Genomic DNA, 23,032 nt, shown 5'->3' on the forward strand with positions numbered 1-23,032 from the left:
GTATATTTAGCACCCCCCCCTCCCACCGACAGCACCCCCACCCAGAACTTCCAGCACCATGGGCTAACTCATTGATCCTGCTTTGTAGTATACCTCTCTGTTCTCAACTTCTCTCACTTTCCCAATCTCCTGTTCTCTCTCCCTCTCACTTTCCCATCTCCTGTTCTCTCTCCCTTTCCCATCTCCTGTTCTCTTTCTCTCCCTCTCTCTCTCTTCTTTTCCTCTGTAGAAGTGTCTGGAAAGTACACCTCCCAGTTACAGAAGGAAGTGTTTTTACTGTGCCTATAGGGAGTCTGGTAGAGGGAGAGTGTGGCAGTGTAGTTTTGGAAGTGTGTGCTGTGCCGGTATCCCTGTAGGGTGTCTGAACATTTGAATAATGGAGCAGTTCCTTGTAGCGGTGATGTAAACACTGCTGTGTCTGACAGTTCTCTCTCAGACTATTCTATTGTATAAACATAGTGCAGTGTATTACTTGTATATCATTTGTAACTGTCAGTGCCCTACTATTTCACTACTATTAGTCTATGAAAACCCCTTCAAACAGTCTTGCTAGTGTCTACTACTATCTTGACAGTACCTTGCCTGAATACACGTTTTTTTAAACAAGTGACCCCGATGGCATGTGTCATGAAGAAATTAGCATAGTCTGATTTACTGATTTGAGTTTTAGTGATGTGGATTACCTGGTTAGACGTAGTACTTTACCATGTTACTTAGATGTTATGTGTTGGAGGATCTTACCTGACATGTGGCTGTATTCTCCAGGTTAGGTCAGAGGTCATAGTGAGTGTGCACCTACCTGACTGGCCCTTTTTGATAGCAGGTGATGCGATGGTAGAGTTGCTTTCGCAGTCCTGGTTACGAAACTCAAATCCGGTGAAAACGCCTTCCTAATATTGAGTTTCATCCGTCTCCCCCAATTTGTCGGGGAATGGACTCTGCAAAGTGTCAAAAGCGTTCCACAAGGATGCTTGCCAATGTTGACTCCAATGCTTCTTGATACACACATGAAACGGTTGAGCGTGAGAGACTGACCAGGTGAATCCAGTTTATGTCATGGAAAGAGCAGGTGTTCTTAATGTTTTGTATACTCAGTGTAGGTTTGGATATTTACCAGGTTGAGCGTGTGTAAATTGGGAAATAACAACCCCACAATTACGTCCTTTCATAATAATGACAACCTGACATGGCAGAATTGGAGGAATTTTCCTTGCGTCCCCTTTTTCTGTCAGACAGATAAAGCATTAAATGTGCTTTTTAAAAGACCTTTTCCCCACCTCCTTTGGCTTTGGGTTGTTGAATGGAAAATGGGTAACCACATGAGAGAAAAAAAAACTGATCCTCTTTCTGAAATTCTAGGTGAGATTATGATAATAGTAATCTACCTACGGTTATGATCCACACGCTATATGAGTTTTATTGTATGTCCTCCCTAAAAACCAACAATATTTCATAATAGGCTTGGTTGAGTATTGCACTGATGAAAGTAAAAATTATCCCTTGACGCAAAAAAAAAAAAAAACTGAATTGTTGCAGTTGTTTGCCTCTAGCACCAACCAGACCTCATTTTTGTAGATCAAAATTGTTGTGAGGCGTAGAAATGAAGGGTCCTGTAAATGTAGCAGGACACACACATAGTGTGAGATCATTCTATAAAGTACACACATCATTCTTTATTTGGATACATTGTCATATGTCAAATTGATAGGGAATCTATGTTTAAAAGGTGTAGCTTTAACTCTTTCCTTTCCTATTTCTCTACATATTAGGGGATGCAGTACTGACACGGTACAGAAGTGGAGTTGGACAGACATAGTAGACAGACCATGCCCAGAACAGTGTACAGCACAGGCCAATCCCTGATGAGGGAACCCTCACATTGGCCAATAGCAGCCGTTTCCTAATCAGGGACAGCAGAAAGACCTGCCCTCTTTTGAAACCTTCCGGCCAATTAGGTAGTCAGGCAGAGACACATTGGAGGATGATGCAAGGCCAGGAGGCACAGAGCTCGATTTATGATAATTCAATTGTTGTGAGAGTGATTAAGTCAGATAACAGTTTTGTGTTCCTACAACTCACAAAATCCTGTCATGCTATTTCTTGTTGAAATATTTTTCATTATCATGGCCCCCAAGCACCACAGCCTAAAGTAGAATTTTGTTTTACAAATTTGATTGTCAATTTGATTTTTTCCCGAAAGGTGATGAACTGTCATATCATCTTGGGCTACACAGTAATATACATAGACACACCTTGATGTATATTTACCATGTTTACTGAGGACACCATAGTGAATTGTCACTTGGGGATGAAATCAACTGTACTATGTGTAAAACAAGGAACAAACACCAGAGAGGAAGAGAGCGATTGAGAGAGAAAAGGAGAGATAGAGACGTGAAACGTGGGGTTGCGTGAAACGTTACGACATCAGACAGCCACTGGAACACCACAACAACAACAACACACACACAGAGACGAGTATTAGGAAAAATGGTTTAATATCGGAGACAGAAGCAAGTAACTGCATCACACAAGAACATACGTTTACAAAAATAATCCTGACTGCTTCAGCTACACAGTTAGTTCACAGAGGACAGAGAAACCAGAAAAATCTAAACAGTTAAAAACAAAAACCTCTAATTAGTTTATCTTTTTATTAAACTAATACATTAATCCACTGAAGGTGACTAAATATTTATATTCCTAATTGTTTTATCATGTAGACGTCACAATACAGAAGTTAAATGAAACTTACCGTTTTTTTTGTATAGACAAATGGCTATAACTATTTATAAGCCAAAAAGAAACCAACACTCACCTAACCCCTCTTTGCAAAAAGAACAACACTGAAGTAAGGAAAAATAAGAAGTTAATTAATTAAAGAAACCAAGCCAAAGTTCTTCTAGAAAATCGTATATCAAAAGACAACTTTCTTGATGCCAGCTATAAATCATACTCGGGAACCAGTCAACAAAGGTCAGGCCACATCATGAGGCCAGACAGGTTTGTTTTCTAATAGTTTTTTTTTGTTTCCTTTAATCTCCAGTATAAAAAGTTTCACTGGTACAAAATGCATAAGTACAATCATTTGTAGAAATAGGAAAGCCTGCATTTTTTGTACTTTTTCAATCCCATCCAATGACAGATTTCAAAGTGTTGTCAAACAAACATACATCACGCTTACAGAATCCACTGAAATGCACTGACTTTGGCTTCTCTCAAGACAATACTTAAAACTATTGAAATCCTTTAGAATCAAACAAAATTATATTCATCTACAGACAACAAGCTCTTTACGGCACAGAAAGAGAGAGAAAACAAACATTTCCCCCCAAAACTAGACATAATAAGCCAAAATGCAAAGAAACTACAAGTATTTTTCCTTTAAAATGTAATTGTTTGATAAATAGCACTTTAGATAATTATGAAAGAAAGAGAACAGAACAGTGACAAGATTGAAAGACTACAACAAGCATCGGTGATGACAGCCCCTGAGATGTGAGGCACTCAACAGACATTCCTGTCTAACGGTCTGTCTGCGGAGGACACTCTTGTGCTTTTTCAGAAACATCTAACAGACTGCAACTTCAATCAGACTACACTGTGCCAACCCACGCTGTGTGTGTATGTGTGAGTGAGAGATTTGGGAATTGGGGGATGCTTAAGTTTTGTAAAAACACACACATGTCCATACATTACCATCTCCCAAAGTATAAGTAGTTGGCTACGGGATGAACCGAAAACAAACAGAAAAACCAAAGCCTCTACGCCTGCAACACATTATGGTGCACTGTGAGTTGATGTAACCCTGTTGTCTGTTTATGTTACCTAATGTATTTAGAGTGCAAAGATGTTCCTCACAGAGAGGATTCCTGAAGGGTCTTAGGCCTAATACGGCAGCTGTCTCATAAGGAGACTACGATCAGCGCACGTTAACGACAAAATTATCTATTAACACTGACATATGTGTAGTATGACATATTGGCAATCCTGATTACTTTTGTGCAGGTAGTTAGAGCTGTTTTTATGGCATTACTCATGCTTACTGCTTTAGGAAATGTCAATTTGATATGCTATGGACTCAACGGAAGTTTGGCATTGACTTGGTCGTTTGACATGGTAAAGGCTCTGTCTCTTGGCCGAGACTGTTGTTTTGCTGTCTAAGAACTGAAGATAGCTACCCTTTCATCTCATTTTATTTCCCCTGTCTGCACTTTACGAACCCTCCTCCATTTGGCTTGGTATTTCAAATAAACATTGTTATTCTGTAAAAAGACGATGAAACGGATAACAATAACTTATTTATTCTCCCTTGGTTTTCAGTTTGAGAGCCACACTAAAGAAGAAGGAGGCCATTTTGCTTCTCTACTCTGCGTTGTGGGACAAAATGGTGACACGCTTACCCAGAGTTGGAGAAGCTGGAGGTACAGTACAATACAGTACACTTAGACTTGGCAAACACCACCTACTTACATACAGATTTTAGATCCTATTAGACAAGTCTTTCGACACAACACTCCCTGGTTAAGGCGACTGGTGAGTTTTTGTATAAAATAGTGCTGCGTTTTGCAGACCGTAAACTAGGTTTCCAGGGAAGGGAATCGGGGGCAGTTTTACAGAATACTGAGACTGACGGACAGACAGCATTGTGTCATGTAAACGGATTGACTATGAGAATCTTGACATAATACTTTGGCATCTCAACACTGTTTTGGCCAGTTACACTACATTACACAACATTTACAACAGGGCAAACATATTTTTGTAATAATGGTGTAATTACCAATACTGGTACATGTCTATAAGAAACTGTCAATGGTAGAAGCAACAAAACCAAACAGCTGAAAATCATTCTGTACTATCAACATTGTTTTGTCTGGATCTGGGGAGGGTATGAGGCTTGTGTGGAAAAGTCTTGCCCTTCACTTACCTCATGAAAGCAACACATTCATGTTGCTTGATGTGACACAAACATGACCAGCAAATAACGATGCCCCCATCCCAGTCTGTAGCAACTTCAACTAAAAACTTGTCCTTGATTTAGGGTATAATGAGAGAGATGCTTAAAATAAGACTTTACATTTGTCAAAGTGAAAGGACGAAGCGAGAGTGTTTGGCGAGAATGTGAGTGTGTTCATGTAAGGGCTTGTGATAAGGCTTTGCAGAATTCTCTGTATAATGGCTCATGTGAGAACTGTGTGTGTGAGTGACGTATGTGAGAGAGAGCGTGTGAACAGTAATATAAAGACTGGTGGGCAGGAACATGGAAACTGGACTGTAGAGGCTCTCACACTCAGGGGCTCTCATACACAACAACAAAGTAAAGTCAACTGTGAGGTCTGCATGAGTGTGTGTGTGTGTGTGTGTGTGTGTGTGTGTGTGTGTGTGTGTGTGTGTGTGTGTGTGTGTGTGTGTGTGTGTGTGTGTGTGTGTGTGTGTGTGTGTGTGTGTGTGTGTGTGTGTGTGTGTGTGTACACGTGCGAGTGTGTGTGTATATATATATATATATATGACACATGGGCACTTTTTACATCTTTACAAAAAAAGCAAAACATGAACAGTTTCAGGCAACAAGACCACAGAATAGCAAGTTAACAAACTCTTTTTTAAATCTATATATTTTTTTTTACATATGAGGGATCCATACAAAACACTTAATAAAATACCCATGTTATCAAATAATTTTACAAGAAATACACTGACGCGCTATAGACAGGATGTACCTTCAGAATTTGGCACTAAACTCTTTTTTTCTTTATAAGAAAAGAAAATCACATTATAATGAACAACAAAACACATCTAAATATTGTTTCCCACGATAGAAATAAAATTATATTAACATTGATGCTTCACAAGCCGACATGTTATATATATATATATTTATATATTCATATATATATTTTTTAGGAATTTTATATAGCTAATTACCCAACAAGAAATTTAGCAAATCGGGACTGCTTAAAAAAAAAGACAAAAGGAAGAATTATAATAGTATTCATATGAAAGGCTTTGTCTATTGTTCAAGTAAACAGATTTTTTTTAGTCTTCTCTTTAAAAACATGAGACACTTAAGACCGTTAGACTTGTAATGAAACCAAAACTAAACTCACAAGAAGCACCAACGTTAACGCGGGTTACAGGTATTTTCTTCTTTTTTTTCGCTCTATAATTTAAACAGTAGAAAATATAGGTCATTTCTTTATCATGTGCATTTAAACCACGGATTGTCTATCTGTGAGTCAGTTCAGCAAAAGGTGACACGTAGGTAGCATTTCTCCCCCCAAACAGGGCAAGTCTTTTTTTGTTGACATTTTTGTAATACCTTAAACTACTCTAGAAAAAAGTGGTTCTATATATACTTTAATGAGAAACAGAGCCACTTAAAATGGCCTTATCAAAAAACTTTACACTGCCTGAAAAATGTAAAAACAATTACAGAGCTCTGAGAGAGTCTAATATTGATCAGACAGTTTTTATTCAGAACTGTTTTGGAAGTAGTCTATTTTTCATGGAAACTGAGTGTCCGCTTCTGGCCTCATATTGCTAGTGGAGCCAGAAACAAGACAGCCAATCCCTGTGCTGAACTTTCAAGTTTACTTTAACTGAAAAAAGGAACAAAAAACGAAACCCAACATAAAAGAAGGAAACTAAACATAACTAAATCAATCGAATGGAAATCATTTTGCCACAGGGTTTTTCTGTTTTTAAAAAGAAACGTTTTGTTTTTGTCTGTAAGAGTTCAGTCTTTTTGTATGAATGATGCTATACTTCTTCACGTTGATTCGCTCCCCCCCCCCCCCCCTCCTTCATCCACAATCCACCCCACCTCCTCAAAATAGAACAACATGAGGTCACATGCAAAAAAAAGTCCAAAAAGGTCAAGCTAAGTTCAAAAGGTCAGTAGGCAGAGACCAGGCTATGATCAGGTGAGCTCAGAAAAGACATCAGAAAACAATGACGGGACGATGAGACTTTTTTTGTATTTTTTGTTTTTGGACGCCACGCCACAGAGACATGCTAGGCAAACGATGAGCTAACAGGCATGGAGATGGGTTCTATAGGAAGAAAACAGGGGAGAGGAGAGAGTTACACACAGAACAGAGAGCCAGGGCACCACATTACTACAGCATTAAAATCAGGGGAACAACAACAACAAACAACAAAACAACAATACAAACCACCAGGTCATAATGGCAACACCACTCACTACACAATTGGCAATTTTTTATCTCTCGTTATTTCATTTTTTTTGTACAAAAATGATTTACAATTTGGATTAATACTAACAGACACACGCACACACATTTACAGTACAAACACACTATCACACATTCATACACCAAGCACCCAAAGTTATATCCATCAGTACCACATGCTCCTAGAGAGCAAGGAGGATGGATTGTCATTTGGGAGAAACTGTTTAAAAGTTTTTGTACAGTACAAACGAACGAAACATAACGAAACATACACGTGAACAAAAAAACGAAACGCAAGGAAAGGTTGAAATTTGACAGGTGAAGTACCGATACTGATGGAGAGAGAAAGAGAGAGAGAGAGAGAAAGAACTGATCACAGATGGACAGATGTGATGCACAGACAGAGAGAGGCGTGTGAAAGTGAAGGGAGCAGAGGTAGAGCGAGGTGTGAACCTGGCTCTGTTCTAGAGAATTCTACAGTTCCGAATTTCAGAAGACTACTCAACAAGGTTCTATTCTAACGGATTCTGTTCTTTATAGGAGTCCAATAACTTAACGATAAGCAATAAATAAAATCATTTTTTTCTGAGGCCGTAAAAATTTTGTATAAAAATAGAACTGCTTTTTTTACAAATAAAATGTACAGGCCTGTGGCTTTCGGTACTTTGAATTTCTTTTTTTATCTCTCAAGAAACATCAAGTATTTTCAGTTAACTTCCCACCCATACATTTATTTTCTTATAGCCTTCATCAGATTCTGGATGTTACTTTGAAAATGTTCTACACAATATCCCCTTCAACAAAGACCAATGTGATCTGACCCAGAAAATCATACTTTGCTAACATTGTTTTAGTGTGAAATAAACATTCTTCACATTAAGAAATTAAAATGACCGGAGTCCTGATAATAATGAAATAGAGGAGTGTATGGGATGCTGTCGTTGACTGACTAACAGGTGAGAGGCCACTAAGTTTCGTTTTTTAACCCTTTGTTCCATGGTGTCTGTCAGCAGGCATCAGGGGTCAGAGAAGCAGCGGTGGTTGGCCCGGAAACCAACACCAGGAGGTCAAGGGTCATGTGCATATCGGTGCGTGGTGTGTCAGAAATTAACCCTTTATCTCAACATTTTATCAGGCCTCAGGTTCACAAAGAGAAAAAACAAAATCATATAGCTTCTGCTTTTTTTTCTTACTCTGTTTTTCGAGTAACGAAATTCTTCTCATAACAGTATATAAATAATCACGTAGAAAATTAAATATGTTTTACAACTGAAAAAGCTACCGATGATAGCTACTTTTTAAAAAAGTGGTACAAAATAAAGGTGGTAATGGAAGCATTCATGTGAAAGATAATACAAAAAAATCATAATAGTAATAATAAATAATACTGCTGAACAAAAAAGCGAAGAAAAAAAAAACTCAAGGAGAAAATTGTGTCTCCCTCTGGTGGTCAAATGTTGTCTCCCCCCCTCCCTCTACTTCCCTCCCCCAGTTCCTGTGTAGAAGTCGTGGCTCGTATGGGGACTTACCCTAGCAGTGGTAACATGGGAGCAGATAGGCCCTAGTGCTAAGATCAGTAGGGTTTGCTGTCGTTCTTGGAGCGTTTGAGCTGCACCTTCAGCCTCTTCATGCCGATCTGGAAGCCGTTCATGGCCTGGATGGCTGCCTGCGCCGACACCGGATTGTCATAGCTGACGAAGCCTGGGAGGCAGAGAAGGAAATGGACAGGGTACAAGAGAAGAGAGAGGGAGAGCGAGTTAGAGAGAGAGAGGGTGCACTAACAGGAATAGAACATGTCATTCATACACAGGTGTGTGTTTTCAGTGTGTTTGTGCTGGTGGACGTACCGAAGCACTTGCTCAGGTTTGTCTGTTTGTCAATGAAGACTTTGGCAGAGACCACGTTTCCAAAAGGCATGAACATCTGCAGGATGTCCTGGTCCCCAAACTCCTGGGGCAGGTGGTAGATGAACAGGTTGGCACCTTCAGGCCCTAACAAGAGAGAGACACGGGACAGTACCGGGTAAGGGTTAAACCCAGAGACATACAGAGTGAAGAGATTATAGAGAGTTAATGCATACGTCTTTATCCCACTATGCTCTCCCATCTACCCTCAGTGCCCAACCTGTTTCTGGCTAGCCGTGGTTAGCATCGTTGTTGCATTAGTAATCTCACTAGAAAGCTTCTTGTGCCAGTTAGACTATTGCAGTCGGGTCTGGCTGTATTGGGAGTGCATACCTCTCTCCCAACACTCCACCGCTTGATTCCTTCACTTCCCACTCAACTCTCCAGAACCCCCTCCACCCTCCTCTTGCCTCTTGCCTCCCCCTGTCCCTTCCCTCCGCCCCCTGGCTCCACCCCACGCCCACTGACCCTCTTTCTGGCTGCCGGCGGCACCTTGCTGCTGCAGCAGGGACTGGCTGTAGAGGGTGGGCAGGGCTGCGGCTGCATACTGCTGGATCCCTGAGTAGGCCTGTGTGAGCGCGTCCATGGTGCCCGCCGTGCCGTTGGTCAGCCCCACGCCGCCCAGGCCTCCGTTCAGGGCCGCCATACCTGAGAGCATTTGTGCAACTTTACATAAAACCCAACAGTACAAAAAGAAGAGTGCACTTACTCATTAGAGCTCCACTGCAGGTTGTGTTTAATCACACACACACTCATTATACATACAGTACACACACACACACACACACACACACACACACACACACAATGTACTTGTCCTCTTGCTCAGTTGTGCACCAGGGCCTCCCACTTCTCTTTCTATTCTGGTTAGAGCCAGTTTGCGCCGTTCTTTGAAGGGAGTAGTACACAGCGTTGTATGAGAGCTTCAGTTTCTTGGCAATTTCTCGCATGGAATAGCCATAATTTCTCAGAACAAGAATAGACAGACGAGTTTCAGAAGAAAGTCCTTTGTTTCTGGCCATTTTGAGCCTGTAATCGAACCCACAAATGCTGATGCTCCAGATACTCAACTAGTCTAAAGGCCAGTTTTATTGCTTCTTTAATCAGGACAACAGTTTTCAGCTGTGCTAACATAATTGCAAAGGGGTTTTCTAATGATCAATTAGCCTTTTAAAATTATAAACTTTGATTAGCTAACACAACGTGCCATTGGAACACAGGAGTGATAGTTGCTGATAATGGGCCTCTGTACGCCTTGTAGATACTCCATTTAAAAAATCTGCCGTTTCCAGCAACAATAGTCATTTACAACATTAACAATGTCTACACTGTATTTCTGACCAATTTAATGTTATTTGAATGGACAATTTTCTTTTGCTTTTCTTTCAAAAACAAGGACATTTCTAAGTGACCCCAAACTTTTGAACGGTAGTGTATATACATACATACATACACACTCATTCACTCAACATACATACATACAGACACACTCATTCACTCAACATACATACATACGCAATGTAAAACACATTTCAAAACATTTTGTACAGGATATGTAACTATATGCACAAAATATTGATTTATTTATTTCATCTCTCACACACACGCATAATACACTTGTCCTACACGTAATAGACATTAAAACACGTAACACAGAGGTGAATGGAGAGCCTGGCCTGACCCATGCAAACTGGAACACCACAGCAGAAATAAGCAGCCAGTCGCTGAAATATCACCATGACAACATCCCTAGCCCCCCCCCCCACACACACAACACGACACACACGAGACACTCAAGGGCTAATGTACGAGTTTAACATCCACACTTCAGAACCCGCTAGTGTACTCAAGATCCAATATCTCAATCTCCTCAATAGCATCGCTCAATCTATCGCTCTTTGCCGTTTTCACCACCCACACAGAGGAGAAATCACCTCACTACTGTTAGACCAATCAGACCCCATACCAACAGTGTCAAACACCAATCAAACAGCACGTCCCTGGCATGCCCCCGTCCTTATTTGGCCATTTAGAAGGTAACGACGAGCAGCAAGGTAAGAAAGGACAGCTACACTTGTTAGTGTGGCTTCACTGCCTGGCAGGGCAACAGTCTGAGGGGATCGATATTCCCAAATGTCCCGCCGCACCCCACCATCTGACAGAGAGGTAAATGATGACCACGGCGCTGGAAATTATAGGTCACTCATTTATTCAGGAATAATTGCACCGTTGACCTTTACGATTCAATTAAAGCCTAGATGTGCTTCAATGAAAGAAGGAGGGGACAGGGGGAAGAAGATTAATGTGAAACTGGCATTCTCATCGTGTTTGAGCGGTGGGGTGATTTATAAAGCGGATATGGCAACTGTAGAAGAAGCAGGAAAAGGTCAGGGGAGAATATGTGGAGAATGGGCTGGTTTTACAGGATCTCTGCTGTCATAACAACCCTGATTAAGGCTACACACGTTGACTTCCCCCCAGAGGTGTAGCAGGACATGACAGGACAGAGACTCAGTGTGGCCAGAGAAACTCACTGCCATGGCCTGCTACGACTACTGGGACACAGCTCACCTCATAAATGTAGACTCACTAAAACCTGATTAAGGCCACTTCCGTATTCTTTCAAGAGTTGCAGAATATTTTCTTCTCCACCTCTACTAAAAACGTTTTTCCTTTTTTTGTTGTTGAACAAATGAACCTCTACTTATACACGAGTGTGCAGATTCACCAGTGACACGTACACGACCCCGCACAGACGTGAAGCGACAACACAAACAGCAGCACTTTTACAACAGGCACCACCCCGTGTGACACAACCAGGAAGCGGATGGATTCATGAATAAATGGATGGATGTATTGGTAGCTGTGGTCTTTGTGAGGATGTGGTGGGTTAGGGGGGGGTGCAGCCTGGAGCATAAAGCCAGGCTGAACAGGTGATTTCTCAGGGAGCGGACACAGAGAGATGCCACATGGCAACCACGGGCATAGTTTGAGGGTCACAGTGACAGATGTTTGGATCCGGGACTTTGGTGGACTTTGATAGTGTTTAGAGTACCGTCTTTAGATCATTACCAGTAGTATTATTAATGTTTGTAACACAGACTGGAGGTGGTTTCTAGATATGACGTTCCTCTGCAACAGCAGCGTATCCCTGTGTCTGAGTGATGGCGATGGCGGTGGTGGTGAGATGAGTGGTGAGCGGCCAATGGTCGGTGAATACTCACTGTTGACGCTACCTGCTAGTGCATTAATGTTGTTCAGACCCATGGTGGCGCCAGCCAGGCCCTGCAGAGTGCCCAGAGAGGTCAGAGAGTTCATGCCCGAGGAGTTGGCTGTGTTGCCCGCTGTCGGGAAGAGAGGATACCAGGGGGAGGAGGAGGAGAGGAAGGAGTGGGCAAGAGAGGGAGGGAGAGAAAGAGGAAGGAAGAGCAAGACAAGCACGCGCATTAGAGAAGCGGAGGCATCCGATTGGACATTTTAGTGACATAAGCAACAACATCCTCCCTGCTCAGACAAACTGGAGCTGAGAGAGTGACAGGCAGGAAGTAAATCTCTCTGCCCTCATTCAACACTGAGTGTCCTAGAGAAATGAGCTCCCAGGTAACAGCGTACATATAAAGATCCCTCACACATGTGAATGCAGAGCGCGATGAACACAGTAGTTGTGGATGCGTGTTTAGCTATGAAAAGGTGAGGGACTCGGTTGTTTCTTTGTGAGGCGGTCATGGAATGACCAAACCTAAAGCAGGCAGACAGGCAGGCAAGAGCGCAAGCAAGAGTGCCAGACAACCAACTTGACCCTTCACTAGACTCCTGTTCAGGATCCCTAAGTATGACAGAGATATATCTCAGCAAACATTTGACATGTTTTTTTTACAAGGTTAATTTAGCCCTAGAACGGAGACACAGGCACACACACACAGACACGATTGTGACACACACAGACACAATCGTGACACACACAGAGACACGATCGTGACACACACACAGACACGATTGTGACACACACAGAGACACGACCGTGACACACACAGACACGATTGTGACACACACAAATACAAAAGAACAGATCATGAGTGACAAGAACATGCATAAGTGCTGAATGTTCCCTAAGTACAATGTGGGTGAATAACAATTGTCCTTTAGAGACAGTTGTTTATTTGATTGTCCAGAAAGTGTCCATCTTCCAGTAGACATAATGTCCACACACCCCTCAAAGTCACGCTTACACTGCATCAGAAAGAGAGGATATCTTAAAATAGACTTAGTACAAATGAAAAGCAAGACAGTCTCTCAATGGTAAATTGGCTGTCTTTATCAAATTGAAACTAATATTCAGTCAAAATGTCATTGGCGGAGAGTGTCGCCTTTCATTGGCACTGAGCAGAGTCTGAGCATGCACTAATAATGTAACTCTAGTATCCACAGAACACACGAGAGAGAGAGAGATAGAGAGTGAGCGAGAGAGCAGAATTCACATTTAAACCTATGCTAAGCAGCTGGGTGAAAGCAGGGAGCAGGACAGGCAAAGGGTGATGGGTAACACTAAACAAAGCTCTTATTCACGCTCTGTTACTTGGCTACTCCAGAAAAGACAGCAACCAGGGAACTGGAGGAGCAAGGCAGAGAGGACGAGAGAGATGGTGAAGAGGGAGAGAGAGAGGACAAATGGAGAAATGGAGAATGGAGAAAAACGAGTAGAGAGACAGGAGGGAAAATAAAGAGAAAGAGAGAGAGCAGAATAAGATAAAAGCAGAGAGAGAGAGAGCAGACTAAGATAAAAGCAGAGAGAGCAGAATAAGAGAAAAATAAAATCAGAGAGAGAGTGAGACAGAGAGAGAGAGAGAGAGAGAGAGAGAGAGAGAGAGAGCAGAATAAGAGAAAAATAAAATCAGAGAGAGAGACAGAGAGAGAGAGAGCAGAATAAGAGAAAAATAAAATCAGAGAGAGAGAGAGAGAGCGAGACAGAGAGAGAGAGCAGAATAAGAGAAAAATAAAATCAGAGAGAGAGAGACAGAGAGAGAGAGAGAGAGAGAGCAGAATAAGAGAAAAGCAGAGGGAGAGCGAGAGAGAGAGAGCAGAATAAGATAAAAGCAGAGAGAGAGAGAGAGCAGAATAAGATAAAAGCAGAGAGAAAGAGAGAGAGCAGAATAAGATAAAAGCAGAGAGAGAGAGAGAGAGCAGAATAAGATAAAAGCAGAGAGAGAGAGAGAGAAAGAGCAGAATAAGATAAAAGCAGAGAGAAAGAGAGAGAGAGAGAGAGAGAGAGCAGAATAAGATAAAAGCAGAGAGAGAGAGAGAGAGAGAGCAGAATAAGAGAAAAGCAGAGAGAGAGAGAGCTGAATAAGAGAAAAGCAGAGAGAGAGAGAGCAGAATAAGAGAAAAGCAGAGGGAGAGAGAGCAGAATAAGAGAAAAGCAGAGGGAGAGAGAGCAGAATAAGAGAAAAGCAGAGGGAGAGAGAGCAGAATAAGAGAAAAGCAGAGAGTGAGAAAGCAGGAGAGTGAAGAAGAGGAATAGAAGGAGAGAAGAGTGTCTCAATGTGACCTAGATGAACCCATCTCCTCCAGAGAACTCCTGACTGCTGCTGTCTGTCTCTCTAGTCGCCAGACCCTGACCATGTCCAGAGGCAGATCACACACGACACATACAGGTGCCAACAACCATCCCTCCCCCGTAAACAACTCCACTGCACTTAAGGTTCCCGTGTCTCAGAGGGCTTGTGAAGCGAAGAGACAAGAGTCACTTTAAAGGCACAACAAATCCACACAAACAACCACACACACCCACCCACAGACACACCCAACTCTCAGTGCGAAAACCGATCACAGACGACATTGAGCTATAGTACTTTTTTACACACAACGCGTGGGACACGGAATGATATGGCCGTATAGGTGTACACGTCACGTGAGGAGGTGAAGTGCTGTCAGACACAGACACGCAGGCAGGCGCCGGGACGGACACGGCATGGGGTCTCCATGGTAACAACAACACGACGCATGAACAAGAGATGGCGGACACACACCATGGAGCGATATCTTGTGGGTGTTGACGGCAATGACTACGACGAAGATAATGACGGTGATGATGATGAAGATGGTTTGATCATCAGCAATGATGACGAAGAGGATGGTATTGCTGACGACAGTGAAAATGATGGTGGTGGTAGGATAGGAGGGCAGGTGTCCCCCGCGTTTGACCCCCCTCTGAAGCGGCGTTACCTGGGCTGGCCAGCGCTCCGAGGGAGGCCGCGTTGGAGGACAGGGGGTTTGCGTTGGGGCTGGCTGAGTTTTGGGCCGCCGCTGCTGCCGCTGCTAAAGCGGCCAGGTTCTGCAACTGCAGAGCACTCATACCTGGAGGAGAGGAGCCAGAGAGGGTGTTGTCAAACCTGGGGACCACGTCTGGACCGCATCGGAACCGGGTGCTAACCGCGTGGACGCCGAAGGAGATGAGAGGCATCTGGTTGACAAGCTGAGTGTTACTCATGAATGGTGCTTGAGGTGGAAACTGCTATATAAATATAATACAATACTATCGTACTTATCAATGATAATCTTAGTTCACTTTTAGGGGGGGGGGTTAGGGTGCATTTCAAGATATGACCAATTCAAGACAGAAGTGATCCTGACAACTGTGGACCACAAACAGACACGGACAGGCTGGACTTAAACTCCTGCAAGGGGGAAGAGAGACGGCACTGGCAACCGCCTGTCCAAGCTCTTCCATGAAGACCTGTAGAACATCTCTAGACGTCATCTACCCTACTTTGTCTAGCTTCCTGTTTGATTCTGTTGTTGTCTTTTACAGATAACAACGTGTAGTATAACAAGGCATTTGGACTCTACATTAACATAGAGCTTTGTTCTCTCTGTGCCGTGTAGTTTCTGGAGGCAGTAAATAATGTACAGTATGCAACTCTAGTATGTAGGCTAACTGTAGCCTGGTTTACTCATTAGCTACATGGCATTAGCATATGGGCCATCACTTAAGCATAATTAATGAGGCCATGCCAGCTTCTGACTGATGTTAAAGTAACGACCATTAAACACCTCCAGGGGTGGTCAACCTCGCACCCTGCAATGTGTGTGACAGTAGTGTGTGTGTGAGAGAGAAAGTGTGTATGTGAGCAGTTAGTGTGTATGTATGCATGTGTGTGTGTGTGTGTGTGTGTGTGTGTGTGTGTGTGTGTGAATAGAGAAATATGGCGTAGTAGATTGGACATACGCTGAAGTGCTGTTTAGCTTACTGAGAGACAGCTGGACAAGGCTCCATAAGGCAGACAGACTCACTCTGTAGAACAGAGCAATGGAGCGCCAACGACCAACTCACAGAGAAAAGTACGCCCGTTTATATAACACTCCTATGGACCCAGGAAAGAGGGGCGGACACCTTGTCAAATGCGAGGTATGTGTCGTATATACAGTCTGAATGTATATACAGTACCATGAATACACACACACACACACACACAACATCACATCACATGAACGAGACACCATGAAGAAAACTTTGGCACCTGGGTGAATGGTTTAAGGGGGTTAGGATGATTATTTTTCCACTAACAGTTTTCATTGGACCAGATGGCTAAACCCGGTATGACCAATAAAGAGAAGGCGCTAGTATGATTGGTTAGTGAGGCGCTCGTGTACCGATTGGCCCGTCTGACAGCGTGAAAGAACAAGCGTTGAAATCTTCTGTCTTCTCTTCTTCCGGAACAGCCTGATCAGAATGTTCCGTTTCTGTGGTTGCCGTGACGACCGGTCTGGACAGGAGGTGTGTGTGTGTGTGTGTATGTGTGTGTGTGTGACGCAGTCACAGTGCAGACTTCTCATGCGATAAACAACACGTGTGCATCCGCCAGCTGTCTGTTGTTGCCTACTCATATACATGCCGTTAACCTCAGAAAATAATCTCTATTTCCAAGAAAATACAGTTCTGTTCTTCACTTCACAACCTGGACATTATAAATATATTTAGTAGCACATTGTGGAAAACTTGTTCCAACCAGTCATCCTGATAAACAACATCATTCTTGTAAAACACATCTCTATAAGACAATTTCTAATCTTATTAGCATAGCCCTTTTTAAGAAACGGATTTGTCACAGAGTGCTTAAGTGGTAAGGAGAAACTCCTAAAGGAGAAAGAAACCTGAAGAGGAACCAGACAGACCCTAGAAGAGCTCATCCTCTTCATTCTGACCATTGTTACACACTAACACTCTGATAAACCATGATGAAGGCCACGGTATGTGCTGTCCTAGAAGTATTCCCTGTGGTATTGTATAACACACTGTATTTTTCCACTCTGCGGATGGAGGGCAGAGCTGTTGAGTGGCTTTGTCACTTTGTGGGTTTAGAGTGGAGCAGATGACTCAATCAGGCGCGGCTGAGTCGAGAGACACTGATCTGACCCCACACTCTATACACTCAGTCAGTCAGTCAGACACACACACACACACGCACACACACACACAGATGGGGGCCTAATGCCACTTAATCAAGCAAAACAGGGAGGATTATAGCACTATTCCCAAGAGCAGGGGTGTTCAACTCCCACCCTACGAGGTCCAGAGCCTGGTTTTCTGATCTGCCTGATAATTAATTGCACCCAATCAGTCCCTGCTTAGAGGGCAACAATGGAACAAGGGAGTGGAACTGGCTTCGAGGTCCAGAGTTGAGTTTGACGGCCCTGGAGGATGACTAAGACTAGGAGACACAGCTATGGGGGCACTAGAGAGCAGAACAGAGCAGAAGACTCATCAACGCTACCAGTATACCATCACTTTAATATGGACAGAACCGCTATCTATAATATCAAACCTCTCTACTGTACCTGTTCATAAAGACTGAGATCTAAGGAAGCTATTCATGTGCAATGTCTACACTTCATCTGGAACGTCAAACAGCAGAGAGCACCTGTCCTGAAAAAAAACATTTACACTTGAAGTCTACATTCACTTAGGTTGGAGTCATTAAAACTTGTTTTTCAACCACTCCACAAATTTCTTCTTAACAAACTATAGTTTTGGCAAGTCGGTTAGGACATCTACTTTGTGCATGACACAAGTAATTTTTCCAACAATTGTTTACAGACAGGTTATTTCACTTATAATTCACTGTATCACAATTCCAGTGGGTCAGAAGTTTACATACACTAAGTTGACTGTGCCTTTAAACAGCTTGGACAATACCAGACAATTATGTCATGGCTTTAGAAGATTCTGATAGGCTAATTGACATCATTTGAGTCAATTGAATGTGTACCTGTGGATGTATTTCAAGGCCTTCCTTCAAACTCAGTGCCTCTTTGCTTGACATCATGGGAACATCAAAAGAAATCAGCCAAGACCTCAGAAAAAAAATTGTAGACCTCCACAAGTCTGGTTCATCCTTGGGAGCAATTTCCAAATGCCTGAAGGTACCACGTTCATCTGTACAAACAATAGTACGCAAGTATAAACACCATGGGACCACGCAGCCGTCATACCGCTCAGGAAGGAGACGCATTCTGTCTCCTAGAGATGAACGTACTTTGGCGCGAAAAGTGCCATTCAATCCCAGAACAACAGCAAAGGACCTTGTGAAGATGCTAGAGGAAACAGGTACAAAAGTATCTATATCCACAGTAAAGCGAGTCCTATATCGACATAACCTGAAAGGTCGCTCAACAAGGAAGTTGCTCCAAAACCACCATAAAAAAGCCAGACTACGGTTTGCAAATGCCCATGGGGACATAGATCATACTTTTTGGAGAAATGTCCTCTTGTCTGATGAAACAAAAATAGAACTGTTTGGCCATAATGACCATCGTTATGTTTGGAGGAAAAAGGGGGAGGCTTGCAAACCGAAGAACACCATCCCAACCGTGAAGCACGGGGGTGGCAGCATCATGTTGTGAGGGTGCTTTGCTGCAGGAGGGACTGGTGCTCTTCACAAAATATATGGCATCATGAGGGAGGAAAATTATGTGGATATATTGAAGCAATATCTCAAGACATCAGTCAGGAAGTTAGAGTTTGGTCGCAAATGGGTCTTCCAAATTGACAATGACCCCAAGCATACTTCCAAAGTTGTGGCAAAATGGCATAAGGACAACAAAGTCAAGGTCTTGGAGTGGCCATTACAAAGCCCTGACCTCAATCCTATAGAAAATGTATGGGCAGACCTGAAAAAGCGTGTGCGAGCAAGGAGGCCTACAAACCCGACTCAGTTACACCAGCTCTGTCAGGAGGAATGGACCAAAATTCACCCAACTTATTGTGGGAAGCTTGTGGAAGGCTACCAGAAACGTTTGACCCAAGTTAAACAATTTAAAGGCAATGCTACCAAATACTAATTGAGTTTATGTAAACTTCTGACCCACTGGGAGTGTGATGAAAGAAATAAAAGCTGAAATAAATCATTCACTCTACTATTATTCTGACATTTCACATTCTTAAAATAAAGTGGTGATCCTAACTGACCTAAGACTGGGAATTTTTACTAGGATTAAATGTCAGGAATTGTGAAAAACTGAGTTTAAATGTATTTGGCTAAGGTGTATGTAAACTTCCTACTTCAACTGTATCAGAAAGAGGAAGCTCCAGTATTGGGGCTATACAGCTGGCAGGCTGTGCTGTGCTAGGCTGTGCTGTGTACTCTGGGCTGTATAGCTTTAGGGAGCCTCTGTATGCCGCCTGGACTGAGCTGGGCCGGGGCTCTATCGTAAGCGCTAGCTAGCTAGCTGGCTCTAATTGAATGCTCATTGGGGTAATTGAGCCTCTCACAGCTCTCCGACTCCTCATGCTGAAGACTGGGACCAGATGTCACTGAGCTGTCTCACATCTACTGCCAATCATGTACGGTTGCCCAGCGACAGATGGACGGCCAAAAGGATTCCGGAATGCAGCCGCGATTTCGCTTCCAGTTCCAAGTCCCTGAGCATTTCTGTAGCTGTGTGTGTGTCTGTGTGTGTGTGTGTGTGTGTGTGTGTGTGTGTGTGTGTGTGTGTGTGTGTGTGTGTGTGTGTGTGTGTGTGTGTGTGTGTGTGTGTGTGTGTGTGTGTGTGTGTGTGTGTGTATATGAGAGAGAGTTCTAACAGCCATTCACTGAGGTAAAAGATCCTCAAAGCCCATCCTCACTCAACTACACCACATCAACCAACATTACGGTCTCTTAAAAAAAAGTCCAGAACGCTCAACCCACCTACTTTGCAAGACATAGATACACATTTTAAAAACTTGAGCCAATGAGCTTACTACTTTAGGAATACATTATTTCTGCCCTGCAACAACCAGTTCCTGAAATCCATCGAGTTTTGCACTACTTATTAGAATGTATTTTTTCCTTCAGCGGTGCTGGCAATTACAGTACTCCTGTGCCGATAGCTGCTATAAATATTCCCCCTCTGCTTCTCTCTGTCAGCCAGCTAAACAGTCTACAATTAGGAGCTGACAGCTTACTGAGCACCCAAGGAGAGGGAGAGAGCGAGAAAGAGAGAGAGAGGGAGGGAGAGAGGGTGGGAGTGAGGCGGCAAGAGGGAGAGAGGCAGGGCGTAGGAGGACGGGAGAAAGAGGGGGGGGGGGTAGGTGGGATGGCAGGGTGAGGGATTCAGAGAAAGCAATTGAAGGAAAGAAGGAGAGGAGATAGAGACAAAGGAGCGGGATAAAGAGGATAAAGGATGGAGAGATAGGTGGGAGTGTGGGTAGGAGAACATGCAGAGGAAAAGACAAAGGAGACCAGCAGGGGGAAACAGTGAGCAGAGCTCCTATCTCATCTCTCTCTATTTTCCTTCTCTGTTGCCTTAATGCCGGACTAAACATCCCTCCTTTGAGGCCAAGTACACTCTTCTGTCCTGATGGATAACAGACTCATCTGAACAACAGCGACATCTTAGAAAACTACAGCATAGTTTCTACAATATCACTCTGTGTGTGTGTGTGTGTGTGTGTGTGTGTGTGTGTGTGTGTGTGTGTGTGTGTGTGTGTGTGTGTGTGTGTGTGTGTGTGTGTGTGTGTGTGTACATCTACTGGACTCACCTGCCATCTGTTGGATCCCACTGAAGGCTCCAAGGTTACTGGAGGAGGTGGCCTGCTGAAGCAACTGAGGGAGAAAGAAAGAGAGGAGCGATAGAGAGATAGGAAAATAATAAAAGAGAGAGAAACAGAGTGAGGAGGAAGGATTGGAAATAGAAACAGTGATCACCCTCACTATCTCAGCTCTGCTAGTATCATCATGATCTTGGTAGCATTACTGCATGTGGGCTATAGGCTATATAAACATTGAATATGACATCTACTACTGTGCATCTAACCACTGAGTCACTGAGACATGTACAATTTCAGAATAGAACACTGAGAGTAACTGTCAAAAAAAACCTCAAAGGCTTATGTACATTTACTGCAGTACATTTACAACTTTGTACACCTAGTACACCTATTTACACGTTTACAGTTTCAGGAAAGATCCTAGCTGTGATGAAGGGGACTCAAGGAAGAGTAGACTGGTCTGTTTCAGAGAAGTTGGGGACAGAAGGTTTCAGAGTGAAAGAGGAAGAGGGTCAGTTCTGAAAGAGGCTACCGAAGGAAGGGGGTCCTAAGAATGAGTTGAGAGGGGGGTTCTGAAATGCTATAAAGTATTGAAGAAGGGAGGGGGAATGAGGCTTCTGAACACCACGTGCCAATCTGTCAATCAATCACCGCTGTGACCCAATAGGATGACGATATTAGACATGGGAAAGACCTCTTATTGGATCGCACCAGCGATTGGCCCCGCCCATTGAACCTTGACCCCTATGATTCAAAGGCCTCATTTCCCTGTCACGGCTACACCCCCTGAGAGAGGGAGAAGGAGGGGGGAGTGCACTCTTAAGGGGGGAAGAGAGGGGGAAAGGGATAGGAAGCAGGGTCTGACACTCTGGGTGTGTGGGCGTGGGGGGGGGGTCGGCGGTTGGCGACGGCAGGGAGGGTAGTGGGGGGCGGGGAGGGTGGCACTGACTGCGGCGGCGACGGATGCGTTGGCTGCGGGGCTGCAGTAAGGGGTGGGCGACGCGGCGTGTCCTCTTACAGCCAGATACTGCGGGGTGAGGCCGCCCAGCCCTGTCAGACTCCCCCAGGTGGTGGCGTTGTTGAGCTGCTGCATCTGCTGAGCTAGCTGCTGCTGCAGGCGCCGCTGCTCCTTGTCCTTCTGCGTGTCAGCAAACTTCACCACAATGGGAGACGAGCAGCCCTGGGGGAGGGAGGAGGGAGACAGGGTTCAGTATTGCACGAGCAATTTTCTAAATTCATATTCAAAATATACCAACATTTGATTGGTTTCACAAGGAATTGGTTACAAACTAAACCTAACACAACATACGTACAATGCACGCGGACACACACACACACACACACACACACACACACACACACACACACACACACACACACACACACACACACACACACACACACACACACACACACACGTAACACGACACTAATAAGCACACACAACTAAGGGGAAGAGACTAGCTTCCCATAAGGGACAGTTATCTTACAGTCCAGAATGGGTTTATTTCCACAGAAAGCGATTTCCTGAGTTCTAAAAGTATTTCATCATCTCACGGAGAGTGGGAGTGGGGGAAAGAAAGAGCGAGATGAAGAGGGACGGGGAGACGGAGGTAGAGAGATAGAACAGAGATGGTCAGAGGGAAAGGGAGACGAGCGCAAGAGAGGTGAGAGAAAGAGATTTAGAGAGCTTAGAGAGAGAATGAGAGAATCAGACCATTGTGTCCGTAAATGAGGTACATGTGTTTCTGTGTGTGTGTGTCTCTCTCTCTCTCACTGTGTGTGTGTGTGTGTCCTCTATGTGTGTGTGTTTGTGTCTTTGCTGATGACAGTACTGTGTTTGAGTCTGAATATTGAATATTGGATAACCCAAAATAATTTGGTACTGGTAAATGGTCTGGTTA

At 43.5% G+C, this 23,032-nt stretch overlaps 1 protein-coding gene across 27 annotated transcripts in view; it reads right to left on the reverse strand.

Moving 5' to 3' along the window:
- Window positions 1-2,481: 2,481 nt before the first annotated feature.
- The window catches only part of LOC139534027 (CUGBP Elav-like family member 2), a 199,729-nt gene continuing 179,178 nt past the window's right edge, over window positions 2,482-23,032 (reverse strand). For 7 of the 27 annotated variants that reach the window (XM_071332647.1, XM_071332646.1, XM_071332641.1 and 4 more), the window contains 7 exons: window positions 22,078-22,308; window positions 21,120-21,183; window positions 15,323-15,454; window positions 12,325-12,444; window positions 9,569-9,766; window positions 9,044-9,187; window positions 2,482-8,897 (listed from right to left, as the gene is read on the reverse strand). In XM_071332647.1, coding sequence (XP_071188748.1) covers window positions 8,770-8,897; window positions 9,044-9,187; window positions 9,569-9,766; window positions 12,325-12,444; window positions 15,323-15,454; window positions 21,120-21,183; window positions 22,078-22,308 — 1,017 coding nt within the window. In that variant the 3' untranslated portion in view covers window positions 2,482-8,769. The remainder of the gene's footprint in view (window positions 8,898-9,043; window positions 9,188-9,568; window positions 9,767-12,324; window positions 12,445-15,322; window positions 15,455-21,119; window positions 21,184-22,077; window positions 22,309-23,032) is intronic. The other 20 variants (XM_071332651.1, XM_071332650.1, XM_071332648.1 and 17 more) reach the window with 16 other exon arrangements.

Source organism: Salvelinus alpinus, chromosome 11 (genome assembly GCF_045679555.1).
Source record: "Salvelinus alpinus chromosome 11, SLU_Salpinus.1, whole genome shotgun sequence".
Taxonomy (NCBI): Eukaryota; Metazoa; Chordata; class Actinopteri; order Salmoniformes; family Salmonidae; genus Salvelinus; species Salvelinus alpinus.